This window comes from Gymnoscopelus microlampas (assembly GCF_963454915.1).
Source record: "Gymnoscopelus microlampas genome assembly, chromosome: 13".
Classification (NCBI taxonomy): domain Eukaryota; kingdom Metazoa; phylum Chordata; class Actinopteri; order Myctophiformes; family Myctophidae; genus Gymnoscopelus; species Gymnoscopelus microlampas.
The window spans coordinates 48,229,476-48,250,949 of record NC_139950.1 but is presented as its reverse complement, the minus strand read 5'-3'; the positions used below and the strand labels follow the sequence as shown (position 1 = coordinate 48,250,949).

The window sequence follows — 21,474 nt, the reverse complement described above, 5'->3', positions numbered from 1 at the left end:
TGTCTTATTTTCTTCTTCTCACCCCGTGAAGCCTTGAATTCATGCAGGTTTTTACCAGGTTGCAAAACTTGGTCTACATCTACACTCGCTAGTCCTGACTTTTGCGTCACTTTTTCCTCATTGGCTGGGTCCTTTGGCCAATGAGGGCTCAATGTCCTCTCAGAATATGGAATCTAAAGACGACCCACAATACTGTGCTCGGCCACTGTATGTAACTCTATGGTAAGTGGCGCCGTTGCTCAATGTCCTCTCAGAATATGGGATCTAAAAACGTTGCCATGTTTAGTGAGAGAAATAAGCAACCTGGCATAATATGACAATATGTCATATCTTGTTTTTGTTTTGTTTGTCACTGGCCGTCTCTCTCTCCCTTGGGCAGCCTGAGCGGCAGGTCTCCAAACACTATAGCCCTAGGGCTCGGTAGAACTAGATTCTACCGAGCCCCGCGCTGCCTGCCTTGCGATTGGCTGAATGCAAAAACGAAAAAACAATGACTCCGCCCCCAGAGGGGACGGTGGGGGGGGCGTTATCACATTGTAATACAGCCCCAAACCCTATTTTTTAACTGGTCTAGCGGCATGCTTCGCTGAGCATTGGACTGCCGACCCCAACCCCCTGTGATCAAATCCGGCTGCCGGCACTCTTTTTCCGACAACCGCTTACGATTTCTTTTTGCCAATAAAGTATAGTTTTGGACCGCGACGGAGGCGCGCCGTCTCAAGCGAACTTGAGCCACGAGAGGCACCACCGAGCGAGCTAAAGCGAGCGAGTTGCCGTGCCGAACGTTGCTTGAGCCGACTCAGTGCCGTCCGAGTTACGTACCGATAGGTACAGAATCGTATATCATGTTTTGGGGCGATCGTTTGCCCCAACTGACAATCGAAGTGACTACTGGCTAATCTGAGCGTGTCTTTTCCGGGACTTGTCAGAGTCTAGTTGTATAAAACATCTGTAAACGCGTCTGGACAACGTCTTGGAGCACTGCGTAAGCTGGCCAACAAGCTTGATGCTAAAAGGCAGAGCCAACAACTACAAAACCCAGGTCAGGAGTATTATGGAGTACTCCTGACTAGCCTGGATGAATGTCTCTCAGACCATTCTCAGGCAGCTATTAGACATCATCAGGGACGTGCACAGATAGACTCTAGGTGCTGCTAGAGCACCTAGAGTACTACGCATCACGGCCCGCCAAAACAAAGGTGAAAAAAGAGAGGCGGACCATGGCCAACGAAGTATATCGTGTTTAAGTCGTTAATTCACCTAATTATGTTCATGCAATTTACATCTAAATAAAATTCAGGTGTTAAATAAATAATATGGGCTCACCTCCAATACATGGAGGCATGTTGTATTCCATTGTTGAATGGCATATTATTGTAAAGTTGTATCGCAGTGGTTCTCAAACATTTTAATGATTTAATGATTGTGTCGCGGCTTGGAACAAACAGTATTATGTTCCTATTCATCACTATCACAATGCAAAGTCATTTTTCAAGGTTATAAAGAAAAAGTCCCTATGTTTTTGTTTTAATTATATTAATGTTATATTATCAGAATCGTAGTAATGTGTGAATTATTTGGGGACCAACTTGCAATATCCTCATAGCCCACAGGTTTAGAATCGCTGTTCTGGTATGTTTTTTTCAGTTTTTTTCTCATTCATTTTCTTTTTTTTACGGCTGCCACGATGTGACGCGTTGTGAGCTTGTAGATCTGCTATTTTCAAATACCCCATACGTATAGGTGTTAAAGTGGTTAAACTGATTGTGATGCTATATTATTACACATTGTTCTGGGGGTCCCCGCCCGGAACCCACACTTTGGGAAGAAGCACTGTTTCATCACAGGAAGTGTTCCTACCCTGTCCATAGTCTCTGGGCTGCTTCCTCTTCCAGAACTCTACTTCCTGCCGCTCTTCCCCTGGGTCAAAACAAACAAGAGAAGAAGAGTTAAAGAAATACTGGGAAAAAAAAATCTTATTTTCTTCTTCTCACCCCGTGAAGCCTTGAATTCATGCAGGTTTTTACCAGGTTGCAAAACTTGGTCTACATCTACACTCGCTAGTCCTGACTTTTGCGTCACTTTTTCCTCATTGGCTGGGTCCTTTGGCCAATGAGGGCTCAATGTCCTCTCAGAATATGGAATCTAAAGACGACCCACAATACTGTGCTCGGCCACTGTATGTAACTCTATGGTAAGTGGCGCCGTTGCTCAATGTCCTCTCAGAATATGGGATCTAAAAACGTTGCCATGTTTAGTGAGAGAAATAAGCAACCTGGTATAATATGACAATATGTCATATCTTGTTTTTGTTTTGTTTGTCACTGGCCGTCTCTCTCTCCCTTGGGCAGCCTGAGCGGCAGGTCTCCAAACACTATAGCCCTAGGGCTCGGTAGAACTAGATTCTACCGAGCCCCGCGCTGCCTGCCTTGCGATTGGCTGAATGCAAAAACGAAAAAACAATGACTCCGCCCCCAGAGGGGACGGTGGGGGGGGCGTTATCACATTGTAATACAGCCCCAAACCCTATTTTTTAACTGGTCTAGCAGCATGCTTCGCTGAGCATTGGACTGCCGACCCCAACCCCCTGTGATCAAATCCGGCTGCCGGCACTCTTTTTCCGACAACCGCTTACGATTTCTTTTTGCCAATAAAGTATAGTTTTGGACCGCGACGGAGGCGCGCCGTCTCAAGCGAACTTGAGCCACGAGAGGCACCACCGAGCGAGCTAAAGCGAGCGAGTTGCCGTGCCGAACGTTGCTTGAGCCGACTCAGTGCCGTCCGAGTTACGTACCGATAGGTACAGAATCGTATATCATGTTTTGGGGCGATCGTTTGCCCCAACTGACAATCGAAGTGACTACTGGCTAATCTGAGCGTGTCTTTTCCGGGACTTGTCAGAGTCTAGTTGTATAAAACATCTGTAAACGCGTCTGGACAACGTCTTGGAGCACTGCGTAAGCTGGCCAACAAGCTTGATGCTAAAAGGCAGAGCCAACAACTACAAAACCCAGGTCAGGAGTATTATGGAGTACTCCTGACTAGCCTGGATGAATGTCTCTCAGACCATTCTCAGGCAGCTATTAGACATCATCAGGGACGTGCACAGATAGACTCTAGGTGCTGCTAGAGCACCTGCCCTTTGCCCTCTTGACCAGAAGTGCCCTTTTGAAAAAAAGAAAAAAAGTATTTTTTTTTTTCAGTTTACAGCAGGGTTCTTCAACAGGGGGTCCGGGACCCCTAGGGGGTCCTCAGAGTTACTAAAGTGGGTCCACCAAATCTTTATGTGATATGATTTTTCTTTTTACCATAACCCCTCGAAACCTAGCATCCCTTTTCTGAGGAGAACTTTAGCAAAAAACAGCAGATCTACAAGCTCACAACTCCTCGCGCTGCGAGGCGTTGTGGGCTTGTAGATCGGCTATTTTTGGCAAAGAGGTATAGGTGTAGAGGGAAAAAAGAGCAGACCAAGTAAACAAAAAAAGTATAATTTACTTGAGCACCTGCCCCTCAAAATGTCTGTGCACGCCACTGGACATCATCCATAAAAAGGCTTTAAAAATCATTGGGGTGGATGAGGACCTTGCCCTACAGCAGTATGCCATCAGTAAGCTGAGTCATCGTCGAACAGTTGCAGCAACAACTGTTCTTTATAAGATGCACACTCCCAGCTGTCCAGTGGATCTCAAAGCACTGCTGCCCCAAGCTCACATGCCAGGTCGTACCACCCGGAGGGTACTACCAAGCTACACCCTGGGAATTCCTCAAGTCAAACACCAAATGCCTTGATAGGAGCTTTCTCCACTCTGCTCTAACAACATGGAACAGCCTTCCCCCTGCAGGTTGTTGGAGACATTACATCAAGTAGTATTCATGCTTTTAAGAAGAGGCTGAACAAACACCTCCTCAGTATGTGACTGTAATCCCATGAAGCTCAAGGACATTAAATAATCAAACATTACCCTGACTGAGTAGCTGCAGATCAGTGATAGGTTCTTTGAATGTTATTCATAAAGCATGTATCTGTGCATCTGCTTAATAATAATACAAATAAAAAAATCAGTGAGTGAGATTCCAGCGTTCCATAGCCTGAAGGGATGGGACCTTCTGATTGGTTGAGACAACGTTCTCTGAAGATTCTAAATAAAATGACCCAGAAAGACATTTCTCCACGACTTTAAGGCTATTTTCACAATTTGTCATTGATGTTCTATTGTTTTTCTTAATAATAATTGAATTTAAGAGACAGACAGACAGACAGACAGACAGACAGACTGACTCACTTTCTCTGAGGCCTGGAACCAACTTAAAGATGATCTCCTCCAGGGTGTTGTCCAGCCTGTACACACATAACTATTATTATTACTTAGTACTATTGTTGTTATTATTAGTGGTATTGGTTCCATTATTATTTAGTGTTATTGACATGTTCAGACAGATAGAAAAATATGCAGATTTTCTTTTTACAAAATGACAGACAGACAGACAGACAGACAGACAGACAGACAGACAGACAGACAGACAGACAGACAGACAGACGTACCTCAACATCTCCAGAGGGTTGGTCTCATGCACTTGGATTCCACATCTGGGACACTCGTTGCTCTCCTCAAAGTGCTGAACGATGCAGCTCTTACAGACTGGAGGGCAGAACCACACAGACAACACACAATATTAACTCTGTACCAACGACGGGTGGGACGCGTGCATTTTCAGGAGCCCGTTTATTAGGCATGTAACGATTTATCGTAAATCGATTTAAATCGATTCAAACGGGTGACCATTTAAAATCGATTTAATAAAAAATGAATCGCGTTGCAAAAGATTGCCGGAAGAAACACTTTGACAGGTGGAAAACTTTAGTGAAACTCAGTGGCGTGCACAAACATTTTGAGGGGCAGGTGCTCAAGTAAATTATACTTTTTTTTTGTTTACTTGGTCTGCTCTTTTTCCCCTCTACACCTATACCACTTTAGCCAAAAATAGCCGATCTACAAGCCCACAACGCCTGTGGGCTTGTAGATCGGCTATTTTTGGCTAAAGTTCTCCTCAGAAAAGGGATGCTAGGTTTCGAGTGGTTATGGCAAAAAGAAAAATCATATCACATAAAGATTTGGCCGACCCCCTGTAGTAACTCTGAGGACCCCCTAGGGGTCCCTGACCCCCTGTTGAAGACCCCTGCTGTAAACTGGGGAAAAAAACTTTTTTTTTTCTTTTTTTCAAAAGGGCACTTCTGGTCAAGAGGGCAAAGGGCAGGTGCTCTAGCACCACCTAGAGTCTATCTGTGCACGTCCCTGGTGAAACTTGGAGAGTGACGCATTACTTTACCTGTGTTACATCTTCTGATAGTTGTACTTGAATGTTGACATGAAATAATAATCCCGTTTAGTGTTTCATTAGCACAAGCGTGAAACAAATCTAAAATACAGCTGGTAGTGACGCCGCCGAACAACACACGTTGAAAGGCTAGGATAAATATACCAAGGATTCGACAGTGATGTCACTGTTATGCAACGCGGAAGTAGCACGGACGTACGCCATTATGTTAGAAGCTGGTTATAAAGATACCAAGGATTCGTCAGTGATGTCACTGACATGTGAAAAGACGTGCAAAAGAAAATACAGGATATTTGTAAGAGAATTGATGAATAGTTTTCAGTCATTTGTTACTGTATTGAAAAGAGAATAAGAGAAAACAAAGTATTGGAAAAGAAGAACAGAAACAAATACTGGATTTGTGTAAGAAAAAAAAAAAGAAAAGATTTGTCTGGAAAATAAATTGTGTTTAAAAAATCTTGACAAATCGTATCGTGAACCTAATATTGTGATTCGAATCTTACCGTCAGTTGAGTGAATCGTTACATGCCTGCTGTTTATTTTAACCCATTAAGACCTGAAGCCGATTCTACATGTCTCCTAAATCCCAACAGTTTTGTGAAAAACGTATGTTTCTATATCAGTGGTGCTCAGTCTTTTTCATGTCAAGGCCCCCAAAATTATATGTATTTGGGGCGCGGACCCCCATCAAAATATTCAGTTCCAGGGACCCCCCCCCCCCCCCCCCCAGAAGCAAAGATTTGAGTTACAAATGTTCGCTTTAAAAATAAATATATTCAAGATTTGCACACATTTTCACGATTTTTCAAAAATAGCCGATCTACAAGCTGAATAGCCAAGGCGTAAAATAATGCTTTTTAACTCAAATCAAAAAGTGACACAGATGCGTTCCAGGTCTCAATGGCTTGGATCGATGGAACTAACATGACGCATGTATTGTTCCTATTCACTCGAAATCGTAGTGTTTTGACAATTAGTCTTGGGGGGGCCCACTTGCAATATCCTCACGGCCCACCAGTGGGCCCAGCCAGGGGCCACAGGTTGGCAACCACTGAACTAGACTAACTAAAAACAGGGGTCAAGGCAGAGCTACTCACAGGTGTGTAGACATTCCGTCACGGTGGTGGGTTTAATCAGATACCCTCCGCACAGGTAGCAGGTGATGAAATGGTTAAAATCCTGAACCAGGTGCTTCCTTCCCGTCGCCGCCATGTTTGGGGGGAAAAAAAAACAAGGATGCTTGACCCGAGCGTCCGTGAAAAGGTCAGGGGTTAGAGGTCGACAGAGTCTCACTCGGGTCCATCCATCCCAAGCAGACGGAACATTTATGTTCTACAACGTAATGTGTGACTTTTCTCAGGCGGGTGGCCGGCTACTCCCTTAGAGATATATAGGAGCTGCTCCTTCACTTGGAGAGGAGCCAGCTAAGGTGGTTTCGGGCATCTAGTACGTGTACCTCCCGAGTGTCTCCCTAGGGAGGTCCTCGCTGCACGTCCCACTGGGAGGAGACCCCCCTGGCAGACAAAGGGCCAGATGGGGGGGGGGGGGGGGTTATATCTCCACACTGGCCTTGGAACGCCTCGGGATCCCCCAGGAGGAAGTGTCTAATGGGAAGTCTGGAGCTCTCTGCTGGAACTGTTGCAACCCGTGACCTGACTCCGGATAAGCGGTTGAAGATGGATGGATGGATGGATGGAACTCACACCTAGTAGCTAATGTTAATGTCTACTATCTGTGTCCTTTTTAGGTGAAGTCCACGAAGGGAACGTCTGTCCTCAGCACAGTCGAACTTTGAATGGACATTTAACGTAAGTGTAAATACGATCAACACAGGGGTCGATATGTGCTTGAGAGCAAATCTACCGTCACGAGGCTGCCTGTGTAAATATGTGTATATCGTATCCTTGTATCGGTGTCAAGTGACAACGCACGGCCATGAACACTTCAAATATTACATCTCAAACTGGATTCGAGAGCAAAGACTTGAGACTCGCTTGTACTTGTACAGTGACTTTGTCCCACCTCTGCTAGAGTCAAGTCCCGAGTCAAGACATGCAAGTCCAAGTCCTGCAAAACTGTTAGTTTCGAGCTCCAAAGTCCTAAGCTTGTTGGAAGGTTTTAAGTGACTTGAAAAGGCTTGAAGTCTCAAGTCAATTAGAGAGGGTTCAAGTCAAGTCAAGTCATTGGCGTCGAAGTCCATGTCAAGTCCAGGTATGTTTTTTTATTTGATCAAGTAAGTCTAAAGTCATCCTCAGTCCAAGTCGAGTCTCGCTTAAGTCCAAGTCTCAGGTCCACACCTCTGCTAACTATTGATAAACCACTGTAGGTTGACCTTGGTAGTAATGTTACAGTATATTAATAACTAATGATAAACCACTGTAGGTTGACCTTGGTAGTAACACTACTGTATATTAATAACTAATGATAAACCACTGCAGGTTGACCTTGGTAGTAATGTTACAGTATATTAATAACTACATGACCGGCAGAGCGATCGTTTTGTCCTTAAACGCAGGAATTTGAATGGACTCCCAGAGAGATGTTTGGAGCTTTAAGATCCTGGGTATAGGTCTTTGGCGTGTGGACCGAAGGTCCAACAGGAGGTCCCAGTGGAGTCCAGTTCTCTCCGACAGTCTGGCGGACTCAACGATTCCTCGAGGCTGACGTGGAGTCCATCGCTGGTCATCTTTGAAACGCAGAGGTTCAAGGGTCACAGAGGCGGGTCGTCTCCTCCTGCGGTGACCTCGTTGGCGCGGTCGTGAATCTCCCGGGTGCTGAAGGTCATGATGACATGGTGGATGTGGTGTTCTTCATTCTGTCACACAACCCACACATAAGACAAAGACTTTAGGTCAGGGGTGATGCAACTTTGATGATGTAGAGGGCCACTACATTTCCACACTCACTCCAAAAAGGGCCACATTGCATATTGTTGCTGTCGGACAGATTTCCATATTGACTCTTATTTCCATATTGTAACTTTTTTTCGTAAATTAATGCTGTACTTCGTCATTCTAGTATGTCACACAAAAGTAGCAAAAATAGCTGATCTACAAGATCGCGACGCGTTTTGAGCTTGTAGATCTGCTATTTTTGCTATTTTGGAATTGGAATCCTGAATTCTTTTTTGGTATTTTTGAATTGGAATCCTGAAAAGTAACATTTTTATTTCATTTCAAATGGATTTAGTTATACTAAAGTTAACTTTATGAACTTAAATACAAATACATTGGACAAAAAAAAAAATACAAATACATTGGTCATTAAAGCTACTAATATAGACTGAAGTAATTAAAGCGGGTCATGATTTGGATGTCTGGAATTGTAACAGCTGAAACCAATATATCAGTATTCCGATATTAAACTGCTGGCCGCATTAAGTGAAGGTGGGGGGCGCATATGGCCCCCTGGAACGCCAGTTGCCCATGTATGCTTTAGAGGAATACGAGAACAGTCGCCTCTAACCCCCCCCCCTGCCCCCCCCCCCCCCCATGTATCACAATAATTCCTTGATTTGAAAAGGTTTGAGAACCACTGCGTTGTGTGTGTGGTTGGATGAGCCCCATGCAGTGACATAGTGCACTGGTTCTCAAACTTTTCAGGCCGCGACCCCCAAAATAGTCATAATTGAACTGGGGACCCCCCAAAATAATCATATTAGAACTGGGGACCCCTCAAAATAATCATATATGAACTGGGGACCTCCCAAAATAATCATATTTGAACTGGGGACCTCCCAAAATAATCTTATTTGAACTGGGGACCCCCCAAAATAATCATATTTGAACTGGGGATCCCGCAAAATAGTGGGGATATTTGAACTGGGGACCCCCCACCCTGAAAAGCACTTGGAATTGTAGGAGTTGGGGCATTACATTTAGTTTGACTCGATTCCACAGATAAATATTGTGAAAAAGTACATGTTTTGCCTCCTTCTTATTTTTTTTGTGACAATATGGCCATTGTTTGACCAGTTTTTATAGTATAGTTTGTTGATTACTTTTGATGCAATAATGGTCTCCCACCCCCCAAAAAAAAAGTCATGTGGGGACCCACTGATATATGGTGTGTGCGTTTGCGTGTGCGTGTGCGTGTGTGGTGTGTGTGGTGTGTGTGTGTGGTGTTTCCAGTAAAGCATGTGTAGCATTAGTCACTCTACTCCTCTCACATCATGACTCATCAGCTTTATAAATATCTGCGTGATTATACAGCCCACATCTTTATTATCCTGTAATCCTTATTACTCTAACAAGATAATAATAATAATAATGAAAATAATAATAATATTATATAACAATAATAATAATAATAATAATAATAATAATAAGGGTAATAATAATAATAATAATAATAATAATAATACATTAGAGGTCATTTATGTGCTTAGCATGTAGAGGAGTAGGACTGTAAGTTTAATGCGTTGCCGTACGAAGGAACCTTATTTAAGGAAGGACCGCGGCGCTGGACGCCGGAGATGCGCCATGATGACGCTAACCTCGCACCGGAAGTTTGATGAAATACATGGCAGTGAATGGAGCCGGCTGGAGAGCTTGAGAACAAAAGCTATTTCTGAACGATAGTGACCGTTGTCATATAATAGGTTCAGGAATATAAAAGAAGTTATATCAAAGGTCGTTTTCTAATCACTTTCAATTCCCGGGACCCAAACTAGTGAAAATAGCCGATCTACAAGCTCACAACGCGTTGCAGAGCTTGTAGATCTGCTATTTTCACTACTTCTAAAACATATTTTAATGCATTTTTAAATGGAATTTAGATTTTGTTTATGGATGATTTTATTGTGAAAAAAAACAACCAAAAATACATTGAAAATCTTTTGAAATATCTATATTTGTATACAATAAGAGGTTATTAAGAAGATATAAAAACCCATAAAAAATGTCTCCTGGGTCCCGACCAAACAGCTTGGGAACCACTGCCTTATTATAACCCTAACCTGAAAAAAAACACGCCCACCTGGGCGAAACGCCTGGGAAAGAAAGAGGGAGTCCCGAGACACACAAACAGCGGAACCATGAGCGCCAGGAGTCACGTTTTCCGCACGGAGGGGTGGCAACAACAAGCATGACGTTACGTCGCTCGTGTCGCCGTAATGACGTCAAAGAAGTCACGCTTTTTACGTCACCACGTTGGCCGTGTCAAAACAACATCAATGGAAGACACACACACACACACACTACGTACTACACACACAGCAGCCATGCATCGGGGGCTTTGCAGAAAGTTGCAGAGTGTGAACGCATGGCGCGAGACACTGCCTGCACGAGCCTTAACACACCTGATACATAGTATCATCTTAACACTCTGACACATAGTATCACTCAATACATTAAATCAGAGGTCTTCAACGTTTTCAGCCCAAGGACCCCCTAGCTGAGAGAGAGATGAAGCAGGGACCCCCTCTATATTGTATAAAATGGTGTTTTGGATTGAACTTTTTTGTTTACTTGCCTCGGCTATATTTTGGCAAAAGTAAAGAAAAAGGGACGCTAGGGTTCAAAATAATCCTATCACACAAAGATTTTGGCGGACCCCCCTGTAGTAACTCTGAGGAGGACCCCCGGGGCGTCCCGGACCCCCTGTTGAAGACCCCTGCATTAAGTAACATCAATAACGTGCGACGTTTGTAACAGAATGTCTAACAGACAGAGAGAGAGAGAGTTAGAAGTTTGTGGAGGGCTATAGGCTGTGTCGTCATGGTAAATAGGAGGTGTGTGTGTGTGTGTGTGTGTGTGTGTGTGTGTGTGTGTTCTTACGTGTTGAGGAGAAGCAGGGAGGAGGTCTCATCAGAGAGAGAGGAGCAGGTTGTTGAGGAGGATCAGCTTTAATGTCGCTGATGATGATGAGGATGAGGAGGATGATGTGTAAAAAACAGAAAGCTCTCTCTCTCTCCTCTCTCTAACACGGAACTGAACATCCAGTGTGCCCAGTAAAGACCGCCCACTGGGAGGAACACACACACACACACACACACACACACACACACACACACACACACACACTGAAAGTGAGAGTGAGTGTGTGTGTGTGTGTGTGTGTGTGTGTGTGTGTGTGTGTGTGTGATGATGTGTGGTTTGGTATTCTGGTGACGCACTTCGTGATTCTTCCAATGAACTTCAGAAATATATATATTGTATATATATATTTATTAAATATATTACATCTTAAATATCATTATGAAATATTAAATATTATTACATAGTATATTATGTATATATAAAATATATTAAGTATTATTATGAAATATTAAAATGTATGAAAATAATATATATATATATATATATATATATATATATATATATATATATATATATATATATATATATATATATATATATATATATATACATGTATATATATATATATTTAAAAAAAAACATAGACAGACAGACAGGCAGACAGACAGAGATAGACATAGGATATATAGACAGGCAGACATAGATATAGGATAAATATAGATAGACAGACAGAAACTGTAAAATGTATGTATTTATATCTAATGCATATTTTATGGCTGTTATATTGGAGCGTATTCATATCAGCTGCTATTGCTTAGGATGGGTGGGGAGATGCAGGCTGATCGTTTATGCGTTAGATATACACATCCTCATGTATTCACATGACACAGGCTCAAATTAATTGCTCAAATAAATCACAATTATCACAACTATGAATTTTTCATTTTCTGAAGAGCACAATTAGAACATTTATGAATGTAGTTTAATGTTTTCAATTTGTACAACACAGAGAGGGAAAGACATTTTTAACCATCAGCTTCATCCTCGTCATACAGCTAACAGGGAAAATAGCAGATCTCAATGGTTTTGGGAGAGAAAAATAAGAGAGACATTTTCAAACATTTTGCAACATTTGCCCAGAATCAATGTTATTGTCGTATTTATTAGAAACTCCGTGAGGGCCCACCTGAATATCTTGAAAGCATTCACGGCCCACCAATTTGTGTGGGCCTTGTCCATTTTGATGGCCTCCATGACATTCCTGTAAATACTCCGGCAAAGTATAGCTAGCTAGGCTGCATAAGGCTGACCTTATAGTACGCAGTGATGTTAGCAACACAGCTGCAGCTTTTCAAATTAATCAGAATCAGAATCTATTTAATGCCACATCATATACAGTTTTTACAGGTGTAAATCAGTGGGTGAAGTTCCTGAATTGAATAAGTAGGACCACAATGGAAACAAGTCCCCAGGACTTTTTTTTGCGCTTTTAGCTTTAATGTCTGACTGTACCACATGCTGTTTTACATTTCTGACTAATAAAGCATTCTATCAATCAATCAAAAATAACCAGGTAGATGGTAGTGTCCCTATAGAGCGTGACAAAAATCCTGAAGGGGGCGTCAACAAGTGTCTTTTGGTAGCAGCGGACATCTTTGAGGGGTAAAAACCAGGTTGACTTAACATTGCCCAAAACAAACATGTCTGCGCTACTATGCCGCGCCCCCCCGTGGTGACGACGCGTTGGCACGCTCTATAGGCTCTATGCACAGCAGCCATATTGTGAAGAAATTCACAGGTGTTGCCAATGATACTAATGAACCCTGGTGCTAGCCTATAGGGCAGTGAAAGGAACAGCTCCTTCTTACCTCCGGGCTATGGTCGATGCTTATACCCCTGCCCGACCACTTCGGTCTGCCACCTCGGGGCGACTGGTTGTCGCTCAGTGGTCCTTCTGGCCGATCTACATGGTCACAACTTTTTTCTGTTCTGGCCCCACAGTGGTGGAATGAACTTCCCACTGATGTCAGGACAGCAGAGTCACTGCCCATCTTTCACCGCAGGCTGAAAACCCACCTCTTCAGGAAACACTACCCTTCCTCTTCGCCTTGCCTACTCGTTGTTAACTAGTTGTACTGTACGAACTCTTATTTTATTGTCGTATTGTTTTATTAGATCTTGTTTAGTCGATACACTTATTTGTTTTAGCTCTTGCTCATTTGTCTCATCATCTGTTTAAGAAAGTAGGTAGCTGATATATTGATACACTTTTACCTTAGCGCTAGGTATACTCTTGGTTGCTTGCTTTAGCAGAAAATGCACTTAAGAGTTCTGGTGATTAGCAGTTTTCTTCCCTACCTATGTTGAATGCACTTATTGTAAGTCGCTTTGGATAAAAGCGTCTGCTAAATGACTGTAATGTAATGTAATGAAATTAAGGCTCTGTTCCATTCTGGTCAAACAGAGTCAGGGTGCTGAGATTGTTTGTGTTGGCTCACTGGAAACACTCTGCTACACCAGTGGGACTAAAATTTGGGTCCAGGGACCCTCATGGTTCCTTGAGGGGGTTCCAAATGGACCCTTACGGGTGTGTATTATGGGGGGTGTGGAAATTAAAACGTCTGAGAACTAACTGTGCTACACTGAATGGAACAGAGCCATCATTAGAGTCATTGGTAACACCTGTGAAGGAAGTGATAATATGGCTGCTGTGCATAGAGCCTATTCTGGGGAGAACAAACATTCAGCAGATCTATAAGCTCACAACACAATAGATCTGCTATGTTTTCAGGGTGAGGAGATTTGGTGAAGAGGGCATAAAGGACGGGGCCCAGTATGGAGCCCAGAGGGACCCCGGTGAATGAAGTATCTATAGGCTGTAGGGTTTAAGTGGTTCTGGGTTTGAAAACACGGTCCTATTATAGACACACTGAAACATGTGGCACGTGTGTGTGTGTGTGTGTGTGTGTGTGTGTGTGTGTGTGTGTGTGTGTGTGTGTGTGTGTGTGTGTGTGTGTGTGCATGTGCGCGTGCGTGCGTGCGTGCGTGCGTGTGTGTGTGTGTGTGTGTGTGTGTGTGAGACATTGTGTGACCCTAACATGTTAGACACGAGAGACACATGGTGATGTTCAACGCAGCCTTCAACACACACACACACACACACACACACACACGTGACGCCTTGTGTCTCGACTCTCGTGACCAACACGTTAGGGTCATCGCCACGACCTCATTCTCACACTGTCACACACACACACACACACACACACACACACACACACACACACACACACACACACACACACACACACACACACACACACACACACACACACACACACACACAGACATTCTCAGTGTAATCCTGTGTCATATACATTCATGGTCACCCTCTCATCAACAGATCAGAGTGTTCATGCATGGGAATAGGTTCACATTCCTCACACCAAACCATCTAGGACAGTAGGCTCTCAACCGTATAGGAGCCACTTCAAGACAAGTTTTTTTTTTTTAAACATCAGATCTACCAACACGTTATAGCAGGGGTCTTCAACGTTTTCAGGCCAAGGACCTCTTAGCTGAGAGAGAGATGAAGCAGGGACCCCCTCTATATTGTATAAAATTGTGTTTCAGATTCAACTTTTTTTGTTTACTTGGTCTGCTCTTTTATCCCTCTAAACCTAACACCTCTTTGTCAAAAATAGCCGATCTACAAGCTCACAACGCCTCGCAGAGGCGTTGTGAGCTTGTAGATCTGCTATTTTTGGCTAAAGTTCTCCCCAGAAAAGGGATGCTAAGGTTCAAGTGGTTAATGTAAAAAAAAAATCATATCACACAAAGATTTGGTCGGACCCCCTGTGGTGTCCCATATCTGTCATCTCGATATACTACCCACAATATACTATAATATACTCCATCAGTGTGTCAAAAGTTCTAGCTTCTGAAATCTTACGTTTAAGTGGTCGCATGGTATATATACGTCACGAACGCATCCCTTGAGGTTTTCAATACCCAGAAAACCGGCGAAAGTGGCCGTTTTCAATATGTTTTGGTCATTATCTCTGGAACAGAAGGTCCAATCTGCTCGGTTCAAAGCTTGTTGGATGCGTGACTTTGAGGACATTAAGCACGCAATGACACATTTTCGGGTTGTTTGGGGTTTCTACGGGAGGCGAGATCTTAGTTGGGCAGGCGACCGCCTGTCCTGCCTCTACAGTGGTATGCCACTGGTCGGCACTCGTACAGACAGTGATGTCACTGAAATGCGACAACTTGTCTGTCTGCTGTCTACCCTCTGCTGTGTTAACATTATGGGTAACTCGTCAAAGTGGCAAATTAAATGTGAAACACATCAACTATTAAGAAAACAAGAAGATATGTTGACAAAGACACTCATTTGGAAACATATTTTTATTTAAATCAATATCGTCTCCAGTTAATGTAGGACTATTTTAAAAGTAGGCTAACTCTCATATCCTCTCATAGGGAATGCATTGGCAGCTGCAGTTCATAGTTCTCACGGACCTCGAGTAGCGGCGCTGTCTCAAAAGTTGGCGCGCAATTTGTAGTTCCCGTGTTGGTCTATATGTCGTACCATGAGTTGCGAAGTGTGTCATAGAAATGTTATCAGCGCCCCCTGGGCTTCAGCACGTCCTGGCGGTTGCAACCCACGACTTGCACAGCCCTGGCTATAGGCAGTTAAATTAACACTGACGACATAAGTTTAATAACAATATTCCGGACGTATGCACCAGATGCGGTGAAGATTGTAATTTGTAATTTACATTGAAATTTGTTCCACTGTTTATGGTCATGTCCAAGATTGGTATAGTTTTGGAGGGAGGTTGGGCAGGAAATACGAAGGATCCTGTTAATTAACATTGTACCAGAACCAAAATAGTAAGCAAGCTAAAAGAGTAATAGCATTGAACTGGAAGAGGCCGGACAAACCAAGCATTGCACAGTGGTTCAGGGAACTGTCTTTATGTCTACCTTTGGAGAAAATCACATATATCCTTAAGGACAAACAAGAGTTGTTTCAGGAGGTGTGGGGTCGTTTTATACAGTACATGGAAAACAATAATCTGTCACATTTAAAGGAAGAATCGGGAGAGGAGTAGTGCTGATGTCATTGTGTGTTATCCTTTTGTTATTGTGTGATTGTCTTGTAATGTTTAAATGTACTTGTCTATTTTGTTTTCTGTTATATGTATTGTAATGTTGTAATATTTTGTGGAAAAAGGAAATAAATCAATAAATATATTGTTGGAAAAACAATGTAACACGATTTTTACAGTGGTTCACTGAGTAGATCATCCTGATCTGGTAGATTACCACAGTTTCAGTTTATCATGTCTGCCTCAGTGGAAGTCAGGAAGTCACAGAAATAAATCAGGTCTCTGGTTGTTGTCAGATATAAATGTGTGAACTTCACTGGAAGTCACGTCCAGCTACAGCCTCCTCTCTGTCACACAGCTGATATCACTGTGAGTTATGAGCACACGGATTAACTGCTTTTATGATGACAAACCCATAAACAGCCACAAATACACACTATGTGTGTGTGTGTGTGTGTGTGTGTGTGTGTGTGTGTGTGTGCGCGCGTGCGTGCGCATGTGACAGGGTGCGCTGTTGAAGATTTACACCACTAATAATAGTTTAAAGTAGATATATTTCCGGAGCAGGAATTTGGCAGCGAGCCGTTTCTAATAGCGGTGTGGTTGTGATGTCTCTCTATCACTCTACTGATTCAGCTACTGGGGTTGTGATGTCTCGCTATCACTCTAGTGCAGGGGTCTTCAACAGGGGGTCCGGGACCCCTAGGGGGTCCTCAGAGTTACTACAGGGGGTCCGCCAAATCTTTGTGTGATATGATTATTTTGAACCCTATAGCATCCCTTTTTTCTGAGGAGAACTTTAGCCAAAAATAGCAGATCTACAAGCTCACAACGCCTCGCAGATCGGCTATTTTTGGCAAAGAGGTATAGGTGTGGGAGGGGAGAAAAGACCAGACCAAGTAAACAAAAAAAGTTCAATCTAAAACACAATTTTTATACAATATGTAGTGGGGGTCCCTGCTTCATCGCTCTCTCAGCTAGGGGGTCCTTGACCTGAAAACGTTGAAGACCCCTGCTCTAGTGAATCAGCTACTGAGGTTGTGATGTCTCTCTACAATTTACAATTTAGGCATTTAGCAGACACTCTTAATGATTTACAGTAAACAAGGAAAACACAAGGTAATACATCAAATGCATAGAGATAGTAATCTAGGATCATAGGTAAACCAAGAACCTATCATTAGTCTAAACAGCATAATATCAAAAAAGTACATTCATCTGTACATTAAAACGATATACAAACTATAGGATGCCGGGCCCACAAATGACCTGGAATCTGTCTACATAACTAAATTGAGTTTAGCCTTTGCATAATCCTGCAAGGTCGTCAAGGCTATGGCAAGTGCCACGGGCTGAGGTGGAGTCTGAAGAGGTGAGTCTTCAGGTTACGGCAGAAGATTGGGAGTGAGTTCTAACTGCAACGGGGAGTTTGTTCCACAGTTCGGGAGCCAGAAGGGAGAAGAGTCTGGGACGCGTGGAGCGCTGTCCCGCATGTTTACGCGAAGGTTCAGACAGCTTCCCTGTGTTAGCTGATCCAAGAGAGCGGGAGGGGTTGTAGGGTTGGATCAGGCTTTTAAGATATGGGGGTGTCATACCTTTGGTTGCTTTGTAGGCCAACATCAGCGTTTTGTACTCTGTGCAACTGGGAGCCAATGGAGGGAGCGGAGAAGGGGGGAGACAGGTGAAATGTTTGGCTGGTTGAAGAACAAGCATTCTGGATCATTTGGAGGGGCTTAAGTGCACATGCCGGGAGGCCAGTAAGGAGTGAGTTACAGTAGTCAAGTTTTTATATGACCGAGGTCTGGATAAGGAGCTGGGCTGACTCCTGGGTGAGGAAGGATCTGATCCTTCTTATGTTATAGAGTGTGAACCCACAGGATTGAGTGACCGCTGCGATGTTTGCCTTGAGTGAGAGCTGACTGTCCAGGACAACACCAAGGCTCTTGGCTCAGCTACAGAGACTGGGATGTCTCTCTGAAGTATAGCTACTGCTGTCACACACAGGGTTGGTTGGGATACGGAACCAGAGGAACCTCATCCAACATTAAGGAACCAGAATCGGTTCCATCACATTTTGGAATCGTTTCCGGAACCAGTTTTTATTACACTGTACAGGTCCATTTGGTCCCATTTGTCCCCTCTCAGTCTCACTCTCAGTCTCACTCTTCGCTCACTTCATGGAAGTCAGTATGGCCCTCTGGGAGAAAAAATAAAGTTGCCCACCCGTGCTGTAGACTCTATAGCATGGGTGGGCAACATTATTATTTTTTTCTCCAAATAGTATAGACTATATGAGTGTTTGTTCAGTAACTGGGATCTCCCCGTCTCTCCAGCTCTTTAGTAAACAGAAAATAAATGTTCAGATCCCAATTGTATCCAATTAGAACGCAGTGCTAATTAGAAAAATCTGACAATAAACCTATTTTCTTTGCGACACGTTGTGATCTTTTGATCTGATATTTTCACTAATTAGGGCTTAAATAGCTAATGTATTGCATAATGTAAGTTTGTGTACGTTTTGGTCCCGAGGCTCCCTTCCATAGAGTTAAACATAATACTCCCTTTTCACCCCTTCTTCCGGGTTGGGAAATGTGACGGGCGGGGCCTATTTGGGGCCTATGTGATGCTGTTTTGCGTCACTCTGCGCGTCGCCTCGCATGTGCAGTAGTGTCACCTCCGTGCGCAACCCCGTGCGCAAGCTCATGAGTCGAGCCCATTGGTCGAAACCGTTTTCGCTCGTTCACGTGTCCGGCCCCAGCCGTAAGAAGCTGCAGTACCTATGATCGGCCACCATGTCCAATGTGCTTCACTGCTCCCTCTGGGTTCTGGGGGCTCGCTCCTTTCCTATAATTGTAGCGGTGTCAAAAGTAAGCTAACTATTAGTAGCAGAGGGGAAGTGACATTAATACAGCACCCAGGGAGCAGTTAGGGGTTAAGTGTCTTTGGACACTGGTGACTGTTGGTGTCATTTCTTGTCATCTCTTGTTGACTTAATCACATGAAGCCATGTGTCCAGGGACCATTAGGGCAGTAGTTCTCAAACATTTGCATGTCATGCTGATGCTGCTGTTCTCACCACTGCTGTCTTGCTAAAAACATGTTGCTCACCCTCCACCAGCCCATGTCGTTTTTGGATCTGCTGTTTTAAATTTATTTTTGGAAAATGTAAAAAAATAAATACAATACAAAAATAAAATAAAATAAATGAAAAAAGTAATTGAAAAAACACGGCCCCCTCACGTATTAGGAGGGCAGTATGAGTCACCAGAATCAAGGACGGGTGTTTTCGTCCAACCATCTATCATGGTTAAAATGGAGTTTGAAGTTACAATGGGTTTGTATAGGAAGGGGGCATGGCTGATAAAATTAATATCAAATATCTAAATACTGAATCGAGCAACTTAAAAACTGTCTGGGGGCGGGGCTCACAAAAGTCTGAGTAGACGGTAAAATGACCAAAAATTTGTTTGAAAGTGAAATATCCCTTTAAGTATTTTTTTAAGTAACACTCCAGCACTTTAATCAAGTACAAATTTGACTGAGCAGCTTACACTTGTAGTTGAGTCATATTTGACAAGGAGTGTCTATAGCAGGGGTCTTCAACAGGGGGTCCTCAGAGTTACTACAGGGGGTCTGCCAAATCTTTGTGTAATATGATTTATTTTTTCGCATTAAACACTTGAACCCTAGCATCCCTATTCTGAGGAGAACTTTAGCCAAAAATAACAGATCTACAAGCTCACAATGCCTCACGCTGCGGCTAAACTTTGACTCCAGCACTGGGGTTCAGTACTTGGTCCACCATTCACTGCCGGTATTGCAGTGAAAACACATTTTATCCTCAACAAGCATTATTACATCAGTGTTTTGCAATCTACGTCCCCGGCCCATGTGCTGTGTGGGTGTTGTCCTGGACGCTCAGCTGTCCTTCAGGCCACACATTGCAGCGGTCACTCGATCCTGTAGGTTTACACTTTATAACATCCCCAAGGATCAGACCCTTCCTCACCCAGGAATCTGGCCTGCTCCTTCTTATCCAGGCCTCAGTCACCTCAACAACAAGACTACTGTATCTCTCCTTATTCGCCTCCCATTATGATTCAGAACAGGGGTTTTCAACCAGTGGTCCGGGGACCACCAGTGGTCCTTGAGGGGGTTCCCGGGGGTCCCCAGCCAAATGAATAGTTAGCAACCAAATTGACCCTTATATGTCTGTAACTCTGAGTTAAATGAACACTGATGATGGTGATACAGTGTAGATTGGGACCCCCAAGAAATCTAAATGGTTGAGTCCCCGGCATATCTTTTCAAATGGGGGTCCCTGGGCTAATATTTGTCAATTTGGGGGTCCTTGATGCGAAAAAGGTTGAAAACCACTGATTCAGAATGCTGCAGTGTTCATTTTTGTCGACTAAAACTATGAACTATGAATTACATTACAGTCATTAAGCAGACGCTTTTATCCAAAGCGACTAACAATAAGTGCATTCAACATAGGTAGGCAAGAAAACTACTAATCACCAGAAGTCTTAAGTGCATTCTCTTCTAAAACAAGCAACTAAGAGTATACCTAGCGCTAAGGTAAAAGTGCAATATATCAGCTACCTACTGTCTTAAACAGATGAGACAAATAGGAACATCAAATGAGCAAGAGCTAAAACAAAAGTAAGCAAAACTAGCTTTTTTTCACTGACGAAAACTAGATAAAAACTAAGGCTAAATATAGTGACAATTTTGTCAACAAATAAAAACTAGACTAAAATGTTAGTGAGGGACTAGTGGAGAAGAGATCCAGTAGAACTAAAAGACAATTCATTTTATGTTTGGTTGCACTCGGGTGTTGCGCTCTGAAAATAGCAGATCTACAAGCTCACAAGGCGTCGCAGATCGGCTATTTACAACATGCAACCAAGTGTAAAATCTGGCATTACGACGCCATCAAGGCACCGCCAAAATACATTTTAGTCGACTAAATCAACTGTAGATTTAGTCGACCATAGTTTTATGATATTTTAATCGACAAAAACTAGACTAAAACTAAAACATTTCAGATATCAAATATGACTAAAACTAAATGGAATTTGATTCAAAAGACTATGACTAAAACTGAATCAACCCCCCCCCTTTTGCGTTCCCTCTATTGGCTTCCAGTTGGTGCCCGCACCCAGTACAACCCACCAATGAAATGGCACCCCCGTACATTCAGAACATGATCCAACCCGACAACCTTTCCGCTCACTTAGATCCACTAACACAGGAAT

The 21,474-nt window shown here is 43.2% G+C and overlaps 1 protein-coding gene across 3 annotated transcripts in view; it reads right to left on the bottom strand.

Moving 5' to 3' along the window:
• LOC311058825 (polycomb group RING finger protein 5-B-like) overlaps window positions 1–11,259 on the bottom strand; it is an 18,377-nt gene extending 7,118 nt beyond the window's left edge. Inside the window, exons 1-6 of one of the 3 annotated variants that reach the window (XM_084076336.1) lie at window positions 11,115–11,259; window positions 7,782–8,152; window positions 6,435–7,725; window positions 4,544–4,640; window positions 4,284–4,339; window positions 1,861–1,920 (exon numbers count right to left, since the gene is read on the bottom strand). In XM_084076336.1, the coding sequence (XP_083932462.1) occupies window positions 1,861–1,920; window positions 4,284–4,339; window positions 4,544–4,640; window positions 6,435–6,549 (328 nt within the window). In that variant the 5' untranslated portion in view covers window positions 6,550–7,725; window positions 7,782–8,152; window positions 11,115–11,259. Of the gene's footprint in view, window positions 1–1,860; window positions 1,921–4,283; window positions 4,340–4,543; window positions 4,641–6,434; window positions 8,153–11,114 lie in introns of all 3 variants that reach the window. The other 2 variants (XM_084076337.1, XM_084076338.1) reach the window with 2 other exon arrangements.
• Between the last annotated feature and the right edge of the window lie 10,215 nt (window positions 11,260–21,474).